This window comes from Protopterus annectens, chromosome 1.part0, assembly GCF_019279795.1.
Source record: "Protopterus annectens isolate FY-2018-M chromosome 1.part0, PAN1.0, whole genome shotgun sequence".
Taxonomy (NCBI): Eukaryota; Metazoa; Chordata; order Ceratodontiformes; family Protopteridae; genus Protopterus; species Protopterus annectens.
The window spans coordinates 645,976,561-645,998,183 of NC_056725.1; the positions used below are offsets into that span (position 1 = coordinate 645,976,561).

The 21,623-nt window shown below is 38.8% G+C and overlaps 1 protein-coding gene across 2 annotated transcripts in view; it reads left to right on the plus strand.

Annotated features, from left to right (window-relative positions):
- Window positions 1–21,623, plus strand: part of TFB2M (transcription factor B2, mitochondrial) — a 433,306-nt gene that overhangs the window by 52,489 nt on the left and 359,194 nt on the right. For both annotated transcript variants that reach the window (XM_044061929.1, XM_044061932.1), the window contains one exon: window positions 13,731–14,144. In XM_044061929.1, coding sequence (XP_043917864.1) covers window positions 13,731–14,144 — 414 coding nt within the window. The remainder of the gene's footprint in view (window positions 1–13,730; window positions 14,145–21,623) is intronic.

Genomic DNA, 21,623 nt, shown 5'->3' on the forward strand with positions numbered 1-21,623 from the left:
ACAATCCAAGATGCTGAACAAGGCCACAGAGGGTTTAGGTACTATTAAAGGTTTTTCGGTTCCCAGGAAAATAAAGAACCTCTGGCCAGTCTTTGGTTTCAGCAGCCTTAATCTGTTTATAGAAAGAGAAAGTTTTGAACAGTCTAGTGTCAGTCAGCCCTTCTATGAATAGAGAGGGGAAACTGGATATGCCCTTTCAGCCTCCAAGATGCTTGCTTGTACAGTTGACTCCCTATTATCCGGTCTCTTGCGTTAGTATGCATTTTTCTAATTAATATGAAGTCTAAAACTCAAATATCTGCCATTATTTGGCCCAGAGGAGGCAGAAGTGTTGTTCTGTTGTCTTTTGGTAGGGCTACAGCAGAAATTTGATGGCCAGTTAAAGAGGAGGCTGGTTAGAGATGCCGGGTAAGAGGGAGTCTGGTGTATAAAGATAGTCAAGATTTTCCTGCACTTTAGGGTGGGAGATGTTTTTTTTTTTCAATTCAGAGCCCTTCTGTTTGGTCTCATCACAGTCCCTCGGTGCTCACCAAATGCTTAGCAGTTATTGCACTACATCTCAGGCTGATAGGAGCCAAAGTTTCCCGTACTTAGACCATTGGCTCTTAGTTGCACCTACAGCAGTCATTAATACTAGCTAAGGATTACTTACTGCATCTGTTCCTGTCCTTTTGAATCTCATGAATACTGCAATGTTCCAGATGAAGCTCTTGCATGTTCTAATCTGTATTAGAAGCTGTCTGAGCACTCTTCCTGTCTGGCCATCCTTCCTGAAGACAGGATCTTATTGGTATAATCCAAGAGTCACATTCTTAATATTCTCTCCTATTTTAACAGCAGCATTGTGCCTGTAAATGCTGGGATTTATGTTCGGTATTACCTTTCCAGTACCATTCATATATATGATATGATATATGGGGGGGGGGGGGTCCTGCAGAGTATCCTGAAGGTAGAATGGAATTCAGACATAGGCATTCTGTTTAGAATTTCCTGGGTATGCTGCAAACTTCTAGACTGTTGGCTTAACCAAGACAGTTTTTCTCAGGGCAGCTCATTCACCCTCCAACCTTACAAGAGCAACTGTCATTATGAATGTGTCTGCACTGGGATGGGTGTTGCATTGTTTGGGAAGACAGTCCAAGAGACATGGTAACAAAAAGAGGCCAGTATGCTTTTAAATGACTTTGAGATGAAAACAGTCTTCAAGTCGTCCCTCAGGCTGTGATCAGTCTAGTCTGGCACTGTGGCACTGGTTTGATATATGAACAAGCAAAGGGAGAATCCCCACCAGTCCTCCTTTCCAGAAAGCCATTTTACTGTGTCTTGACTCATTGTATTTTAGTAGCAGTGCATCTTCCTGGTCTGGCTAAGCTGATTTTACAGACCGGGTCAGCTGATGCTACACAAGTAGTCCCTCAGTCATCGGTGGAAGTTATTTTTTGCTGCTGGAGCAGTCCTTGCTGCTATGACCTCTTTGCCTCAGCAGCCAATACCAATACATCTTCCCTCTCTTACCCCTTTTGAGGGACATACTCCCAGGATGCTATAGTTTAGCCATGTTTACCAGATTTCCTTTATTCTTCCGACCCAGCAAAGTAAGTTTTATGAACTGGATTGTCATATGACATTGTGATGGGCACAGATTCCTATTTTGCAAATGGAGAGTCTTGGGAGAGAGAGATTGAAGAGGTAGAGGGTTAGAAAGCGCTACATCATAGGCGATTGTCAAAAACATGAGAAATTGTTTAAGTTAGCAGTGCATGCGCAGGGCATATGAAGACATTGTGGCTGGGGTATCGAAAAGGGATTTGATTGGTTGCATGATATCAGTCTTTCACCTTTAAGTTCAAAACATTTTTATCTAGAGTAAGTTAAGCTGTGTGGGAATATTATATAGATGTTTGTTTCATAATAAATATAAAATGGTTGGAAATGTGTTGTTGGAAGCGCATCATTATGTGTTTGTATAAAAGAGTTAGCATTTGAGAATAATGCTGTTATCAAGAATTATGAACATGTATGTGAAATGGTATAATATTCTGTTAAAAATTATAAATATGAAAATTCACAGTCCAACTTGTTAGATACAGGACTGTAACTAAAAATACAAAAATAAAAACAGCAGCCTCAGGCTAAGAAATGGGAACCCTTTGTTTACAAAATGTTAGCACTTTCATCTATACCTCAAGATGTCATTAGACTAAATAAGACCTCACTTGGGTTTCATTAAATACAGTCACCTCAGTTGCAGTCAGAAAAACACTCCATTCAAGATAACTATAATTTTTAGTAAAACATACTTAAAATTAATAAGTAAGACTTTTTTGGTAACTAAAAATCTTCACAAAATTTATCTTAAATTCCTGTATTTCAAGACTTAACACTTTCCACTTTCTTCCATTGAGTTTGAATGAAGTTGTTACACCCCCAGTCTCATTTACCATCTCATTTCCAACCTGCATAATCGTCTTTCCAAATCACCAGTTCTGTCATCCATTACTAAGTGATTCAGTTCAAACAACGCATCTTTTAGATTTCTCCTCCTTATGTCTATAAATTGCACTATGGTTTGTATCTACTCTCAATGGCATAAGACATGGCCCCATACTTATAATTTTAATTTACTGTTTACCTCTGTAAAATGCTGTACATGCATCATGATTTGCATTGTATGCCACTCTTTCAGTCCAGCTGTTGCAGTGTCCATCTATCCCCAAACTATTATTCATACTGTCCATAATGTTGGCCATAAGTCTGCAATAATTACAAAACTTGCATGAATATCTGCCGTTTTTCTTTCATCACGAAAAACCATGAATTTAATCACAGATGCACACTAATAAAACAAAAAAAAGTAGAAAAAGTATGTCAGATACAAGACAACCGTGTTTATTTAGCGCTTTCGTCCCCAAATTTTCCAGGACTTCATCAGAATAATTAAATTCACATCTGTTGCACTTAAGTAAGCACATACATTTAACCCCTCCCTTCCAATTAACATCAACTTATTATTCCACAACTATAAAACATATAATGCATTTAAATCCATATATATTTTGCTTTTATAAGAAACATGGTCTATATTGCCTAACTTTTGCACACTTTTATAAAAGCAACAAAGCATACTAGTATATGCTTTTATGTCAAAAAATGTGCTGCTTTCAATTTTAAAGAACTACATAAGGACATTGTTTCATTCAAACCAGGGGTAGTGGTGGCATTCAGTTTTATCTGCCATTTGAGCTCCATATACTCTAAGAATTCATCACTGGGCCCTCCTCTTTCACCCAGATCCACTTGATTTATGGCAACAAATTTAAACTCATGTTGTGGATTATATTTAATATGTTTAAATAGTGCATTCTTCTCATCTTCCTTACTGATGTCATATAAATGTTGGTAAATTATTTTTCTCAAACTTAACTTGGTCTTCCCGACATAGAATGCACAACATGCTCCACACAGGGCCACATATACCACCCCTTTACTACTGCATAAAAATCTCTTCCTTAACCTTATTTCCCCAAATCCTTGCACAACATAAACTTCACCCTCCATAATATAAGGGCATTGTGAACAATGACCACATTTTTCATTTTCCCTTTACTAAACACTTGTGTATTTCTTTCAAACAAATTTTTACAGCACATATCATTCTTGTAAACAATTCTCAGTTTTTCTCCTACAGTTTCTTTATGTTGTTCATCCAGACAAAAACATTTCCCAATTCCTTTTGAGTATGGAAGCCAAATCATTTAAGTTGTTATTAAAAGTTAATACCAATGCTTTTTCAAAACTTTCTCCAACCCCCTCTTTATTACTGATGTTGACAGTACTCTTCATGTTGCCTTTTTTTATAAGAGGTGCAAAATGCCCCATATTTCTTTTGGTATGAGCCTCACTGAATATTTCTAGAACAAAATTTTCTGGGTACCCTTTTACCATAAACATGGACTTCAATACCTCGCATTCTTTAATAAATTCAAAGTCATCAGGCACCATTCTAGCTAAACGTACACATTGGCCTTTAACTGGAGATTTTTTCTGGTATAGAGGGTGCATACTTTTATAATGAAGCAAGGTATTTGAATAGCTAGACTTGCTATATATATATTTGACTCAAATATTTTCTTTTTTAAATTTTTTCTAATGGTCACATCTAAGAAACTAACTTCCTCTCCTTGAACATTACAGGTAAACTTAAAAAAAGGCTGTAGTCCTAAGTAAATACTCAACAATTTAATTTAGTGTTTCCATACTGTCCTTCCAATAGAAAATCAAATTGTCCAGGTGTCTATAAAAAAAAAATGTCTTTGAAATCTGAGTTTATTACAAAATTAATTTCCCACTGGGCAAGGACTGCATTGGCAAACTTAGGAGCACAAATAGCCCCCGTAGCTACGCCAGTTTTTTTTTTTTTGCCTGAATATCTGATTTTCAAAAGTGAAGAAATTATTTTCCAGGACCATTTCCATAAAACATTTATTTATTTTACATTTGTTAACCGGGCTGGTCCAGCTGGATATATTTTAATTTTCAGCAGAGGCCCGGGGAGAAAAGCTCCACAGTAACATTCAAAAGTTTATAATGCACAAATATAAGAGAAAAAAAATTATGATAAAAATAAATGAGAGAGCAGTACTTACAAAGTCATACTATTTGAGCAACACAACACGCAAAAAGAATTACATACACAAATATAAAGTAAAAATTAAGTTAAAAATAAGCAGAGAGCCTTAGTTAAAGAGAAGTATACTAATTGTGAAACACAAAACCTAAAAGGAGTAAGACACTCTTTTACATTAAGATATGTGAGGTCATTTACAATATGTTCACAGTTTAATTCATCTCCTATTTGTATCAATAATTTAAGACAGTTACTACTACCCAGGGATAAGCAGTATTAATTGGTGAGGGGAGGCAGTATAGAGAAAATGGTAAAAGAGAAAGCAGCCAATTAGTCAGGGTAACAGCATGGGCATAACCAGTGTGTTTTAAGGGGTCTACTTCATAAGATCGACAGATAATTTGATCAACATTAATTTGTTCGACAGCTCATTTGGTGCGACCCCAGAGTTGTTGTATATAGTTAGGGGTGTGTGTAGTTTTTCTTGTATTTTCATTCTTTTAAATGAAAATAGGTGGGGGACTGTGCCCCCACACCCCCCAACTATATATAACAACTCCAGGGTCGCACAACATTGGGGAGGGGGGCAAATCCCTGTTAAGTGCCTTGAATACTGCTTGTCGACCAAATGAATTTTGATCAGATGATCTGCCAACCATATGAAGTAGACCCATTTTAAGATGTTGCTTGAGCCTTTGTTTAAAGAGTGGGAAGGAAGGAAGTACAGTTAGATCTGATGGCAACAGGTTCCAATATTTTCCAGCGGTATTAGAAAACAAGGAGTCACCTGCCAAATTATTAGACTTGCTAATGCTAGCCAGTAGTTTAGTGGAAGAGTGTAAGGAATTGAGGTTTGTGTAGGGGATAATAAGATTAGAGAGTATCGGTGTGTTAGGCTGGTAGAATATCCTATGAACAATGGTAAGTTGGGAAAGTATCAAAATGTTTTTTAGTTCAAGCCAGTCTAGCTGCTGTAGGTTCAGACAGTGGTGAGTTCTAAATGGGTTCCCAGTGGCAAACCTGGCAATGTTGTTACAGGAGTTGGCTAGTTTAGTGAGATTATTTTTCTTTAGGTTAGTATATATGGCGGAAGCATAAAGAAGAGTAGAAATTAGATGGGAGTAGGCAATTGTAGTTCTGGCTGTTGGTGTTAAGAAGAGTTTTATTCTGTATAGGGAGCCCAGTTTTCTATTTACGTTTTTTACTGTGTTATTTATATGATTATCAAATGTAAGGTTATTGTCAGTTAAGACTTCTAATAGTGTGTTGGTAGAGTCGGGGGTTATAAGGGTGCCATTATTTGATTTGATAGAGAAATTGATAGGGGGGGGACTTACTGTTAGGTGTTAAGAGTAAGAGCTTGTTTTTTTTTTGGCATTCAGAAGGAGGCAACGTTTTAAGAACCATGCCTCAACTGAGTTAAATACAGTCTGGGTTAGGGATGGTAGTTCAGATGTGGAGTTGGCAGAACATATGAGCGCGGAATCATCTGCATATTGTATGCAGGTAGCTTGAGGGATTGCTAAGTGAAGGTCGTTGATGAATAATGAGAATAGAAGTGGACCTGGAATGGAGCCCTGAGGGACTCCGAGGTAGACTGGCAGGTGGGAAGATAATTTTTCTCCCAGAGGACTGCTTGTTACCTATTGGTAAGGTAGGACTTAAAACTAGAGAACAGCCTTAGTGTCTAGAGCAAGGGATTCAAGAGTTTTTAGGAGCAGGGGGTGGTTGACTATGTCAAAGGCTTTTGACAGATCAATAAAGAGTACTGATGAGAGGATGTTGTTATGTTTTTTATTGATGGCGTCTGTGAAAGATAGGAGGGCTGTGGTGGTACTATGAAATGGCCTGAAGCCATGCTGACAGTTAGCTAGTATATTATGTTGGGTTAAGTGGTTAATTAGTTGATGGTGAATGCATTTTTCCATAACTTTTGCTAAGGGTGATAAAAGAGCTATAGGCCTGTAGTTGGAATACTCATTGGAGTTTCCGCCTTTATGCAGGGGGATAATGTGGGAGACTTTCCAGATATCAGGGATTGTTCCTTCATTTATGGCTCTGTTTATAAGGATGGATATGGGATAAGCAACTGCTTTAGCTGCTTTTTGCAGGTATTCAGATGGTATTTGGTCAGCAGAGGGGGTACACTGCTTATTTTTGGATACGTTTTTGGATGTACGAGGTAGCGATGGGTTGTATTTGGAATGTTGGGAGAGTATCAGGTAAAAAGGTTGGGAGATTAGAGTTGTTTGTGGAAAGTTGATAGGCTAGAGATTTTATGGTGTCTGTGAAGAAGGTATTGAAGGCATTGTCAGTTTGAAGGGAGGTATTGTTGTCAGCCCCTAGAGGGGGTGGTGTGTTAGAGTGCCCTGGGTGTAGGAGTCTGTTTAAGCTAGACCAGAACTTTTGTGGATTGTTATGGTAAGATTGCTGTAGTTTACAATAGTAGTTTTTTTTTGTCTGTGAGTATTGCTTTTTTTCTAATATTCCTTAGCTCTCTAAATGTTTGTTGCTCTGAGATATTTTTGGATGCTCTCCACTTGGCCCAAGATTTATTCCTAAGCAATATCAGTTGTCTAGTTTCTTTTAAAAGTCAGGGGGTTGGTTTGGACTTCATTCAGATGGAACATTTAGGAGCATGCTTATCAAGGATAGTTAAGAATTTAGAGTTGAAATATTTAACAGCCTGCTCAAGAGGGAGAGTTTTTAGTGGGTTCCAGTTACAGGCATTAAGTTCATTTTGGAATAGTACAGGGTTAAAATGTTTGTTGGTTCGAGAGATAAGTGGGGGTGTTAGGGATGTCATTCTTTTGTCTTATAATGTAAGGTAACATATAATCACTTAAGTCATCTGGTAGATTTCCTACCTTTTAAATTTATTGTTATTTATTAATAAGTATCCAATCTAAGATGCTCTCTTTGTTGTTAGGTTTGTTAAGTCTAGTGGTGGTGGTAATTGTTTGACTAAAGCCATGAAGATTAATATGTGATGAAGGATTATCTGTGTTTACACATTTCCAGTCAGTATTAGTCACCTAGTATAATAGTTTCTTGAGGGTATGTAGTTGATGCCCAGCTTAGAATGTCTTCTATTGTAGTACTATTATTACTAGGAGGTAAGTAGATGCAGATAATGTATAGGGCTTTGCAAGGGTTAAGTTGAAGTTGGGAGATAAGAACTTCAGCCTTACTGTCTTGAGGTGTTTTATAAGATCTAGAGATCTGTAGCGTGGCTTTAGACAGTAGTGCTACTTCCCCACCCCTACGTTTTATGCGGTCGAGTCTCAATATGTTGTAACCTGGGGGGATTATTTCGTTGTCTTTATTCCAGGTTTTAACGAAGTTTCTGTGAGGCAGAGGATATCAAAGGAAAGTATATCAAGGAGGGCGTGGAGATGGACAATTTTATTATTTATACTGCGGATATTGAGATGACCTAAAAGTAAAGAATTGGAGAGACAGGTTTGGGTTGTTAGGGTGGAGGGAGTGGTACAAGGAGTTGTAAAAGTGGGGGATGTTTGTTGGGCTTGGGTCAGGGTGGATGACGCCGTCTTTTAAGGTGGGAGTTTTTAGGCTAGAAATTGGGTAGTTGAAGCTGGTTAGATATTTCAGCTTCTTTTACAGTTGTGTTATTGAATTTAATATGAGTAAGTTGATGATACTTGGCTAGCAGGTAGCAGGGTGTGGATGTGGTATTTATTTGAAAATGGGTAAGGGTATAATTGTGACTAGCTGTTTGTTTAGGAGAGTAGTTGAAGTGGTAATAATTCAATTTATCAGTGAAGGTGAGGAGATAGGCAGAGGTGAGGACAGGTATGAGAGTAGCTAGGAGTATTAATTTGGTTAGGATAGGTTTTGTTGTTGAATACATATTATAAGGGGTATCTTGTATTGCTACAGCAGGACCTGGGTAGGATAAGACAAAAGCATGTATGGGTTTTATAAAGTTCTTTGAGTGGGAGCAGTGATAAGGTAATGAGTAATCTTAAGTGGTGTAGGAAGAGGTACTGGATGTAAGTGGTAAGGGGAAAGGTAGATAGGTGGAGTGTGGTTAAATCATATAGATTGGTTGAAGCATAGGATTGGAAGGTTGGGCGAGAGGGTGTGGTTAAGGAAATATAAGTCTAGGGCCTCTGGGGGTGGGTCAGAATTGGGGGTAGGGTAGGGGGGGGCGGAGTGAGCCCGCAGGGCGAACGGAGCAGGTTAGAGCTGAGAGAAGCTGAGAGGTAATCAGTTATACAGTGAGACTGAGATCTATACGGCTTTGAGTAGGTACATGGCACTTTCTTTAACTACTTTCCTTAAAAAAAAAGAAATGCAAAGGGTGTCCTTGGGTCTAGGTGTATAGGGGAGTAGGCATTTAATAAAGAGTCCTGAAGCAGGAGTATTAAGTGACAGAAGATTATGCTATATAGGTTATCTACTTTTATAACTAAAAAGTTAATCCCTGTTTTATGCCTTTCTGGGGGAGGGGGGAATATCTAGAAGTAAAGAACCTACTGGAATAACTGGAGATAGCTGTTCAATAGAGCTGGTGGAGTTCAGCTAGAAGTAGAGGTACAGCTTTTAAAGCCTTGTGTTCTGCTACCCTCTAGTGGCCTAAATGAGGAATTACACTAATTCACTAAGCTAGTTAGGAGGTAAGGTGGAGAAGAAAAAGAGGGATGGACGGCCTCGGGATAGGTCTGCAGGTGTGCTAGCCCTTACAAATAGGTTTACCTAAAGCACTCACTAATATATAGTTAAACCTGTAGGATATCACCTACACTGTGAGGCTGAGCGAAGCACGTCTAGGTAGTCCACGTAAGGGTTGCAGGCTGGGTTTTCTTTTCAGTTCAGTAGGGATTTCTTTTATGTTGCAATGCTGTTGATAGGGGGACAACCTGTGTCACAGCACAAGGCTTATGAGGGACCGCACACCACACAGAGGACCAAGGGGTTGTTCTGCTAGGGAGAAGGGATTTAAAAATTTAAGGACATCTTAACACATAGGCCTTTTCTGCATTGATTTTTGCATAACAAGTAACGACAAAGAAACTCGTAGAACCATTCTGTAACCAACTCATGAGGAATAACTGAGTTTAAAGGTCCTGCACATCTAATGTAACAAACTGTTTATCACTGAACTCAGTATTTCCAATTTTAGTAAAAAAAATAAATAAATAAAAAAAAAAAATAAAAAAAAAAATGCCATTAGTCCTTTAGGATACATCGACTATTTTTGAAAATTGTATAAAAAGTGATATATTTTGCCAGACAATAGGTCTTAGATGCTCTTGCATCTACTATTAGGCATAAAGGAGGGTTAATTACATCTTTGTGAAGCTTTGGTATTCCAAATATAGTGGGGGGTTTTGGGGAAGGTACTGACACGAACCTGAGGTCCTCTAATGTGATTTGGTTGTTTAATACAAAATCTTCTAAAACCAAATCAATTTTTCTAAAAGCTATATTCATTTCATTTAAAGAGGCCTTCTTGTAAGTGTCTGAAAGCAACATCACCAACATTCTATTTATATAGTCATTAACATCCATGACTACCAAACTCCCACCTTTATCGGGCTATATTATTCTTATCTGCTTATTGTTCAAAATAGTAGTCAAATATTCATTCTCTTCATTACTCAAGTTAGCTTCTATGAGTGTATCTGAAGTTTTTAAACATTCCCTAAATTCCATTTCACAAAGTTTTTCAAACAGTGTAACCATAGGATGTGCCTGGGGGACAACAACTCTAGGTCTTTTTATTATCCTAGTAGACAAAGGTCTCACATTTTCAACCCCATTCCTGAAAAAAATACACAATTATGCTTTCTCAAAAATGTTTTAAAATGCAGCGTAACATCATCTAAACTTGCCCTTCCAGAGGGCACACACGCCATTCCATGTTCCAATAAATTTGCCCAAGATTGATCAACATCCACAGAACTATAGTTATATATCTTAAAATCCTGTTGTTCATTACATATAATTTTACTGTCTGCCCCTACAGTTGTTCAATCTCCCTCTCCCCCTGCCTTTCCAATTCTGGAAGGTAGCATATTGATTTTGTTTAGCCTGACCCGCCCAACCATTCTTCTAAAGGAATATTATCAACAAAGTTGTCATTATTATCATTAACATACACATTGTGATCCCCACTAACTAGATCAAGTTCAGCTACCTCAGCATTATATATTTCATCTTGTCTACTATCCAAATTAGGGGTTGCCTTGGGTCTGGCGTACTTTTCCCACTTTTTTTTTTTGTTTTTATTTTATTTTTATTTTACATTTGTTGACCGGGTAGTCCAACTGGATACATGTCCATTTTCAGTGGAGGCCAGGGGAGAAAAGCTCCAACATAGATACATTAGAGAAATGTTACATATAGTAAAATATTTGAGAAAAATTTTACAGCCTTGTTCAAACATGCTAGATATAGCTATAACAAGTGCAGAAATTCTATTACAGACTTGTTCAAACATGCTAGCTTAAGATACGACAAATACAGGTTATGAGTTTAGTTTCTATCCATAGATCCTGTTTGGATTATAGGCCCCATACCTCAGGTAAACATTTACAAAATGATGTTCAGAATAATAAAGGCATCTATTTATAGTCAGATTCAGTCAAACAAGTATAGAGTTAGATCATTTCCATAATTAAAAGGTTTCATTTCTGTACTAGAGTGAGCCAGAGGATGGTTGTACCCTAGTTTAAAGGAAGGAGCTAATCAGTGCTGGAGCATGGACAAAGCCAATGTGATTTGAAATTAAATTTTAGACTCTCTTTGAATTGGGCTAAGGAGGTAGTAAGGGAGGGGAGGGAGTTCCATATTTCACCTATGGCATTAGCAACCACCTAAATTATAGGATTTGGTTGTTTGAACAAGCAGTCTATTTGATGAGCGGAGTGAGCCTAGATTGCTGTATGGGATGATTATATTTTTCAGTACAGGGGTGTTGTCTGGCTGTTTGAGAATTTTAAATGCTTCTATAAGTTGGTTTAGCTGGAGGAGGCTTGGCAGTTCTATCCAGCCAAGGTTTTTTAAGTTAAGGCAGTGGTGTGTCCTATAGGGCATCCCAGTTCCAAATCTGGTGATATGATTATAGCAACTGGAGAGTTTTATTAGTGTGTATCTTTTTTCTTTCATGTTTTGCTGTATTTTGACTCTCGCCTGTAAGCACTTGTTAGTTATTCCCTTTTTTATATGCAAACAGAGGATTTTCCTGGCACTCTGCCACACAATCTGTTACACTTTTAAGAATCTTCTCTCCTTAATTACTTGTTTAGTCATGTGATCATCTTCAGTATACAATTATAAACCACTGTGCATTGGATGTGACCTGTAGGTAGGTCCAGGTCTTCTTTCTGGGCCACAGTGATTTATTACCCATTCTTGTAAGACCCTTAAGTCCTATATTCAGAGTTCTTCAAAATTATTATGTGTACTTGCAGTATTAATGTATCTGTAAGAAGCTGTGGCAAAACAAAACACCCTTTTTCTTCCTTGGCTGTATCCATCTTTCATTTGGGCAAACATTGTGTTTCTAGAAGGGGGCTAGATATTCTAGGAGTTTTAAGGTGGAAGTTGCAGTTGAAGAAAACATCATGGACTACACAGCCCTTATTCTGAGGACCCTGGTTCTTCACATTTTGCAGCTAGACTGTCTTCTCACAGATCCAGCATTATGGAGATTACCCATAATTTTTGTATAAAGTATGAGATTGTCCTCTGTTTCCCTTAGTATCATTTGATTGGAATGTAATTGCTTGATCATAACAGATTGAATTTACTTACTGCTTGACATTGCTGTCTGCTGTTTTGGGGAGTTTCTCTCGTCCTCACTCTGAGCTTGAAGTTGGTCTATATAAGTTAGGGATGTATGGGATGCTTTCCTTCCATTGAGGGTTGTGGCCCGCTGTCCCATTGAAATTATTATTTTTTTCTCTGTGCCATTAGTGTCTGTATCTTCTCTTGCAAGTTTGAGAGGTGAAGACCTGTAGAAGATAGACTTGGAAGAGATGTGCTCAACATGACTTATTTCGGGTCCGACTTTTAAAGTGCTGCATCTTGAAGTGGGTGGAAGGTCTAACTGATATGGAGTGCATCAGCAGAGCTGCTAAAACTAAGGCTCTTCAGTTTTTAACATGATGATAATTTGGTCATTAAGATTGCATGATAAGGGGGAGCTCCTGCTGTTAGGAATTGCAGGTGTTTTTTTTTTTTTTTTTTAATTAAACTTTGGCATAGCTGTACTAGTTTGTAAACTCTTCAGAAAATATTTGACGTCAGTTGCATAATAGTTTGAAAGAAATTTTTTCAGAGATTTGTATTTTAATACTCTATGCATCTGTCACCACACTTACAGGTAGTATAACTTTTATACACTGTTAAGATGGGGAAGGAAGCGTAAGTGTCTCGTATGGTTCTGAAGCTGCTGCTGTTGATATCCTCTGACCCATGCCATAGTGTCATTTTATTTATTGCAAGTATCTTAACAGCATATTGTTCTTTAAATTTTTTTTTTCAATAGTATTCTCACCAACATAGTGGTTCTGTCGCCAGTTGTAGTAACTTGCATCCTGGTGTTGTACAGCTATATGTGGATATATTACACTCAAGGTATTTTAGTTGTGTGATAATGTAGAGTAAAACTGTTTGTTTATTGACTAGAAAAGCAACTTCAAAGTCATTGTCTGTGGTTTTCCCATTCTGAACAGTCTCTCTTCACAGTCCATCACTTTTTTTCCAGTGTGCCTCAAATCGTTAGTTGTCAATTGCATTTTTATACTTGTGTTGTAAATGTTGCAGGCTGCTGTAGTATGCCCTTCCGAGTTGATCACTTATTCTCCATAGCTAGTCCATATGTGACTGTTTTTGTAGACATCACCTTTCACCATTACAGGTATGTGATACAAGCCAGCCTGTAACTAGTAAAAGAGGTCTAGTAGTGACTTGTCCTGTGAAGTAATTTACTTGTATCCTAGTCACAGGAATGTTGGCTTCTGTGAGTTTTCCAGAATGAGGGCTATTGGCAATATCTGCAACCACAGCAGTATAACTGAAGTGACACTTTTTTATGAAATTGTAATTCTGTTTTTTTGTGTGTGTAATACAGGTTTTGCCATGTCTCTTTGGAGTTCCAGATTTGTATCTCTTATCCTGAGGAACTTTCATTGCAGACGATGTGGACATCAGCTTTTGGGACAGTTTCGGCTATATTCTTCCGATGGGATTGTAAAAAGAATTGCAAAGTCCCAACCAGTTCAAAGATTAGAAAAATGCATGAATGTTTCAGCAGTAACTCAGACCAGTTTGTCTACTGTTGCAAGGATGCAGAAAGGTCAAAACAGGTCATTGTCCAGATATGAGCATCTTGAATTTGACGATGTTGAAGAAGCAGCAGAAAAAGCACTTGCTTGTCCAGCTGTCAGACGGTTCATAGTAAATCCAGACCTAGCTAAGACTGTTGTCAATTGTTTGGATCCTAACCTTGCAGACAGTAATGCTGTAATCTTTGAGTGCAATCCCGGTATGTAGCTTTTTAATACGTTAAACAGTATGCAAATAGTTAAACTCAGCTGTGGTTTAAATACAGCAGCTGATTTGTATAGCTGGCACATTGCTCAATTAGTGGCTAACTAGCCTTAAATTACCTGGCAGCGCGCTAACTCTTGTTTGTTTTAATTGGTGACTTCTGCTGTTTTTGTGCGCTGATCACACAGGCACATAAGTTACTTACATGACTTTTTAGAATTTGAAGGAACACATTTTAACAGCCTTAAAAAATCAAAAACACTAGCTCTGAATGACCTGATAATATTCTTGAAGGCTTTCCTTTGCAAAATCATCCAAAACATTTAACTAACCCCTTTACAACAGTTTTTAACAGAGCACTGAAAGATAGCAGAAATGAAGCAGTGAGCAGTGGTGGACTTTGATAATAAAAAGGGGGCTATTTTAGCCAGTTAATTAGCAACTCAACAATTTATATGCACTTTGTAAAGTAGTGGACGGAGTCATGATAGGTATGAGAGAGGAGTTCCGTCCTCTCTCTCATTAGGACCAAGACTAGCAAGACTTCTACTGGCTGAGAAAGCATTTCCAGGCCACTAAGCCCCCCCCCCCCCCAGTGCTGTTTACCTTCTCTCCACATCTCTTTAGCTGAGCTTCTGTCTAGTCGCAGTTAGAAAATGGCCTCAGACTGTCTCGAGTATTTTTCTCTTCTTGCATTTCTTGTGGAATTTTCTGCTTTTTGATGTCTGCTTGTTTTTCTAAAGTTAGTAACACTTTTTTTCCCGAAGGTGTCAATATTTTTGCATCATTTGGATATATTTTTCCACCCCCACCTCCTACTGTATATATATATTTTGCCCTTAGCTTGCTGTGCCTCCTTTTTCATTATTTGTTTGCTGTGATTACATTTCTGGCAGTTTCATTGTCACTGTTCCATGAATTGAGGAACTGTACTTGTAGTTGTGCATTGTTCTTTAAGCCTTTTGAGTGTGAGTTGTTTCCTGTGTGAGTTGTTTCCTGGTATCATTTATTATAGTTTACTGTGGTAGTTTGCCATTCCAGAAGAGTCAAAAGATTTTAGGAAGCACAAGTGCAAGGTGAAAAATTGCTCCACAAGACACACTAATGTTTAAAATGTCGTGTGGTGGATCATTTCTTAATGGATTGATAGATTTTTTTCCCCTTCTTATATAGCCTTTGATACTGTGAAAAGCTAATATAATCTGGAGCTGGAGAATCTTAAGGCTACTGCTGACAATGAAGCTTCAAGGGCTTTTCCTTCTGCTTAGACTGCCTTTTTTTTCAGCCATCCAGTGTGCAGGAGGCTTTGATGCCCAGCAAATGCAGTATTTGGGAATCTGCTGTTCCTTATGGCTCTATTAATTTTGCAAGATTGCAGACCCAACAGCATTTGTTTGATCATTTCTGACCTTGACTTCAGAATTCCCTAGACTCTAGGAGGTTTTTCACCATTGATTCAGGCAATAGTAAAAATTGGAAACCCTTTTTTTCATGCAGCAAATGTGGTCTTGGATCTTTCCCTGTGCTAACACTGGGATAAGTCAAGCTCCTTTCCCAAACATTTCTTTGAGAGGACCCCAGCTTTATTCAGCTGGACACTGTCAGGGGCCCAATACCTATTTACAGACCTGTCAACCCCTTGATGTCGGTTTGACATTCGCCTTTCAGTGTCAAGGGTTAACCCTTTGTGGGGGTTTGTGTCAGGTCTGGTTGTCTCACAGCCACTGATTATCTCTGGGGTCAACTTTTTATTCTTTGACATCAAAGCTGCAAGCTTCAATATCAGTGTGGTCCTTGCTTCCATCATGCAGATCATTACATGCCTCCCTTTTGGCTTGGAATGCAACCTTCTGACGACTTGGACCTCCTTTACCTGCACTGATGGCCATACATCTACAAGTTCTAGACACTAAGACTAGAGGCCCTCAGTTTGCTTCTCAAGTGGTGTCTCACCTGCAGTCTTCTGTCTTGGGATCCTTTTCCCAAGGTAGTCAGCTAAGTACAGATGCAAGAGGAAGCATGTGAACTAAACCGTTGAGTCTCCCACCCCAGAATTTGATGAAGAGTCATACTTTCTAACCCTCCTTCACAAGGATCCAAACTTTTGAGTTTCTTGAAATGATTGGGGCCATGATGGATTGGTCACTAAACTGCTATCCTCATCAGAGCTGATTCTTGAGGTGGTCTGCAAGTTCCATAAGTCTGCCTCTTTTGTGGTCTCTCTGCCAGATAAAAATGGTGAAACTGGTAGCACAAACATCATGAAAGAACCCAAGTGTTAAGGTGTAGGTTCCTTGGAGACCTGATGGGCTCCTTCGGCCACCCAGGGCGTGTACAAGATTCTCATATTACCGTGAAATTGATACCATAGTAGCCATGGCTGTATTGAAGAAATCTATTTCCCAGAGTTTGGTGGTTCATTCCCCTAACATAAGTCACAGACCTCATAAGGAAATTTTCATTTTTCGTTTGGGTGACAAACTTTAGGTTCCACATTGCCAGATTCCAAAGATACTTTGCTCGGGAGACGTACAGGATTTTGTAGGGGTAAGCAGAAAATTATGGCAACAAGATTTTGTAGGGGTAAGCAGAAGAAGATGATAAAAAAGGGAAGTTAATTTCTCAGATGTCCATCCTTTCTTTTTTGTCCATCATATTCATGTGACTAATACATAATGTAGCAGATGGAGCATCAAAGTTTGCAGGCAGAGCATTAAACTTGAATGCCATGCCTGGCTGTAACTTGTGGATTTGTCCAGCATGTCAAGGCCAATTTTATTAATGCACTATTTGGTGGCAGACTCCTCTTTTTTGTTAGACAGTAAAAGTCAAACTTCAGAAGCAAGAGCAACAGAGCAAGACCCTCCTCTGTTTAAATTCCGGCCATCTCAGTATACCTTTCCCAGGACATAGCAAAGTCTGCCCCATTTTTTAAGGTATGGCCAGAAGCAAAAGTTGTTCAAGAAGAGAAATTTTGGAAGGGATTGTGGAGGCCATGGAAATATTTCAAATAAGTATCAACATAAAGGGCAAACTGCAAAAAATTATTTGGGATACAGAAGTCCTTACCTGGGGAATCAGTCCAATCTGTGAAGGCTTCCCGACTGTCTCCCCATGGAGGTAGTCAGAATTTCTGTCTGGCTACCACGGGACAAATGGGTATATTCAGTGGCCATTCTGTTCTCTTTCTATGCCATTACCTCAGTCTGTGCTTCTCCTTAACATCCCACCCTGTTAGTTGTGGCTAGAAAAGAGGTTCAGGAGACTTCTAGAAGGTCCTGTCATATCAGCAAGAGCAAGGTTTTTACTCATGGTGTTTTTAGTTCCCCAAAAGACAAAGTAAATCAAACCTTAAATGGACTGGAGCTTAGTGCTTTATAAACTATTACATTCCAAAAGAAGCCCATTTGCATTGTCCACAAGAAGGAGACCAGGTTTTCTCTTTGGGCCTTCAGTAGAAAAGGTTAGACATTGAGAACTTTAACTTCCCTTTCTCATTATTTTGTTTTATTTACTCCTGACTTAAACATTGCAGGGAGGTTGTGGAGGCTTGTCCATGTCTGAATGAGTCAGCGATGACCAGTTTCGAGACTGTTCAGTATTGTCGTACCAAATGTATGGTAGTCATGACAACTCATCTGAGGCTGTCGGGGAGCCAAGGTTTTTTCCCATGTTTGGCCAAGTAGCTCCTAGTAGCTGCAACCATGGAAGATCTTCTAATACTCATGAATAGCCTTCGCCCTGTTGAAGTCCTTGGATATCATATTGAACATTGTAGAGTCCCAGCTGGTACTCATGCAGAGCATAACTTTCATTAAGTGCATTATGAACATACGGTCTTGCTGTGCCTGCCTTCCTACAAACGCAGAACCAGTTTCTTCAGCAATCTGTATTTCAGGTTGTTCAAGAACAAGTGTTTCTGTTTTCTCTGTTTCAGAGCGCTAGAAGTGATACATCTCTTGCATTGTTCTCTGAGAGTTCATTTGAAGCAACTTTATGGATCCCTCAAATTTTCCAGTAAGAGTTTAAGTGCCAGGAACATATTTGTTGGTGGATGCATAATGCCAGTTTGTCCCTGATCAGACCTCTTTTAACCCCTCTCAGTGGTGAGAGCTGCAATGGATGTCTCTGCACTGTTTGTTCCTGAAAATGCTCCCAGTCCCATTCTAGGGCAAACAGCTTGGTCGCAGAAGGAGGCCTTGCTGCACATCAGTGCCATGGAAATGAGGCAGTCCTCCTAAATGGGTCTGTATTAGATCTTTGAATGCTTAGGTTGTTGAATGCCATTTCGTCGACACCTAAACATCGATGTCTAATAAAGGCAAATTACACAATTTTTTTTCTCTGGGAAAACATTTACTTGGCCATCATCGGGGCTTTTCCCTTTCCCCCCGAAAAAAGCGATCTCTGAGTTGGTATATTTAGTTAGGGGGATATGGGGGGGGTGCGATGCCCCCCACTTGATCATGGTTTGAGGTTTTTTTTGTTGGCCATGCAAATTTTTTCCCTGGGAAAAATTCACGTAATTGGCCTGTCGCATTTATTGGACTTTGTTTTAGGTGTCAGTGTTCGAAAACCTAAGCATTCGAAGATCTAATATAGACCCTCCTAAACTTGCATATGTTCAAGTTTCCCTACCTCAAGTGAATTTGTCATCAGCATAGATGATGTGGCAGTGGTGTGCTGTATCAGTCAGCAAGGGAAACTATTCCTGTGAGAGTTTTGAGACTGGACCTTTGCAACTTCTTGGAGCAAGGTAGTTCTTTAGTGGACAGACTTGAGCTCAGCCAGTGCATATTGTCTCCTTACAAGTAGTTTGTCAGTGTAGCTGTCTCCAGAAATCTGTTCAGGCATCTGTAGAAGCCTTGTTTCGACCACTTTGCACCTGGCCAATGCCCAGTGCAGTGGCTTGTTTTCCCTTATTCCTTCACTGAGATGGTATCACAAAGATGCACTCCTCCAGAAGAGGTCCCTGCTGGGGTCTTCTCTTTACCCCCATTTCTCCCTTATTCCTAAGTTTATGGAAAAAGTCAAGATGTTCAAGGCCAAAGTCATTCTAATAACCCCCATTTGGCCCCTTCCGCTCTGGTTTCCCACTGCTGTGATCTCTTCTTTTGGACAGGTCTCTGCATGAGAAGATATTCAGGGTAGTCCAGTCACATCTGTCTGGCAAGCCTCATCCAGACTTTCACTCTCTACCCTAGCTGCATGGTTTCTGCAGGTCTGTTGATGGCTAGAAACCTTGCATTCCTTGATGTTTCCAGCTGTTTCTGATTCTTTCCATCATTTACATCACTAGGCTTCTATGCTTGTCTGTTGAGGTTAATTTTGTCAGGTGTGACTAATTTTCATCAGATAGCCACATCTGTCTCACTTGTCTTTTTAAAATCTGCAAAACCTTTCTAAAAGGTTCTTTCTTATGTCCTCCAATTCAAGGATCTGGTATCCCTTTCCTGATTGTCTGTTTGAACACGTGGTTTCATCGGATTTGAAATTTCATTCCTATAAAACATTTTCTAGTTACATTCAGCTTGTCTAGAGTTGTATCTGAGTGAACTACCTCTGGCAGTTGACCCTCCATGTTTAGTAGCACACAAAAACAGCATGTCCAAGGGGGCCAGTGTCTCATTTTAAGTCAGTGTAATGAATTGCTAGCCCCCCACCAACTGCACCAAAAACAGCAAATGTCTGCTGTGCATGACTGTTCTTAGCTAATTCAGAATTTCAGAATTTATTCAGCCAGAACTAACTCTTTGAAAAGATTATTTCATATTCCAAGACGTTTCTGGTCAAAAAAGTCTCAAGACTGATATTGTATAAAGTTTTGCAGATTCATGATTATTTATCAATCGCTTTTTGTCTAATGGACAAAGCAAAAACACTAAGTTTTTTTTTTGAGGGTGGGGGAGCTTCCTTGCACCACCATGTTTGGGAGAACCCCCAACTATACCAACTCCATGGTCACACAACACTGGAGAAAGGGGAAACCGGTTTTTGGAACATGTGGAACGGGGAAAATTAAATGAAGTGGTAAAGAAACAGGTTGTAGAAAGTCCTGAGGACTACTGGTCTTTCAGAGGTAAAACAGTCATGCTGTTGTCAGACAGACTAACAGTGTTTGGCCTGAGCATGTGTTCCCAGTTTTTCTACCTCAAATACAGTAAACCTCGGCCAGAGATGGCCAGGGTTCAGTTTATTGCGCGCCATGGCTGCCTTTCTGTTTTTCTTTGTACTGCAGCTTATGTGGTCATTATTGAACATTCTCAAACCTCTTCAAGCTGACTGTGATTTCCAGAGCTAGGTTTTCGTTTGGTGCCAGCATTCTTTGGAGCACCCTTCCATGAGCATCAGTGTGAGGTTTAGCTTGGTATTCTGTCCTGCTGGTAAGTAGAATAGAACTATGAAAGCTGTGTACAGTAGATCTGGATTGGTAGTTTATTATGTTTACCAAAGTCTCATGACTTTGCCTTTCTGTAAACCTAACGCACCCTATGGCTTTTTTAAGTAAGATTTTCAGTGGAAGGAAATGACAGTGCACCGGTGGCAGTCATTACATCATGATCAAACTTAAAGGCAGTACAGTAGCAGTCAAGCTTATTATCCAGCCCTTATTTACTTACAACTTACAAAGTTTACTTTGTAATTGACACTTTATAGTTCTTTTGTCTTACTTTGATGTATCCTACTTTTTGCTAACATCTTAATATTTAATACGTTCTTAATTTGTATACATGATGTGGTTGCTATGTGGCAACCAGTCCAAGAATTTCTTGCCCACTCTTAAACCAAGAAATGAAGGGATTGAACTCTAAATTAGTTATGCCACTTTTGTTTGCCATTGCTCCTCATTAAGCTTTGCAATGCAGTCATTTCCAAATACAGAATAATAAATGTTTATTTCTTATTCATGATTATATATATATATATATATATATATATATATATATATATATATATATATATATATATATATATATATATATATACACATAGGTTTACTATTGAAATGTCGAACGGCACTACATCGACTGTACTATAGTCGAATACGGAAGTTCGAAAATAGTAATGTCGACGACAAAAAAAAATCTAGGAATGGTTTTAACATGGGTCGAGGTAGGTGTTGGTATTATTCAGAACTACAAACATCTCCCCTACCTCGACCCATGTTAAAACACAGTCCTAGATTGTTTTTTTGTCGTCGACATTACTATTTTCGAACTTCCGTGTTCGACTGTAGTGCCGTTCGACATTTCAATAGTAAACCATATATATATATATATATATATATATATATATATATATAAAATCCTTTTCCTTCTGTCCCATGTCAGTGGGTACATTTTTAGAGTGACTTAACTGTCTCCATTTTTCAAACAGGTTGTTATGCCAAATGTAAGAACATTGCTTCTTCTACAAGTTGTCTAACTGCACAGCAGGAAATGTTGTACACTAATTTTATGGGTTATAGGAGAGC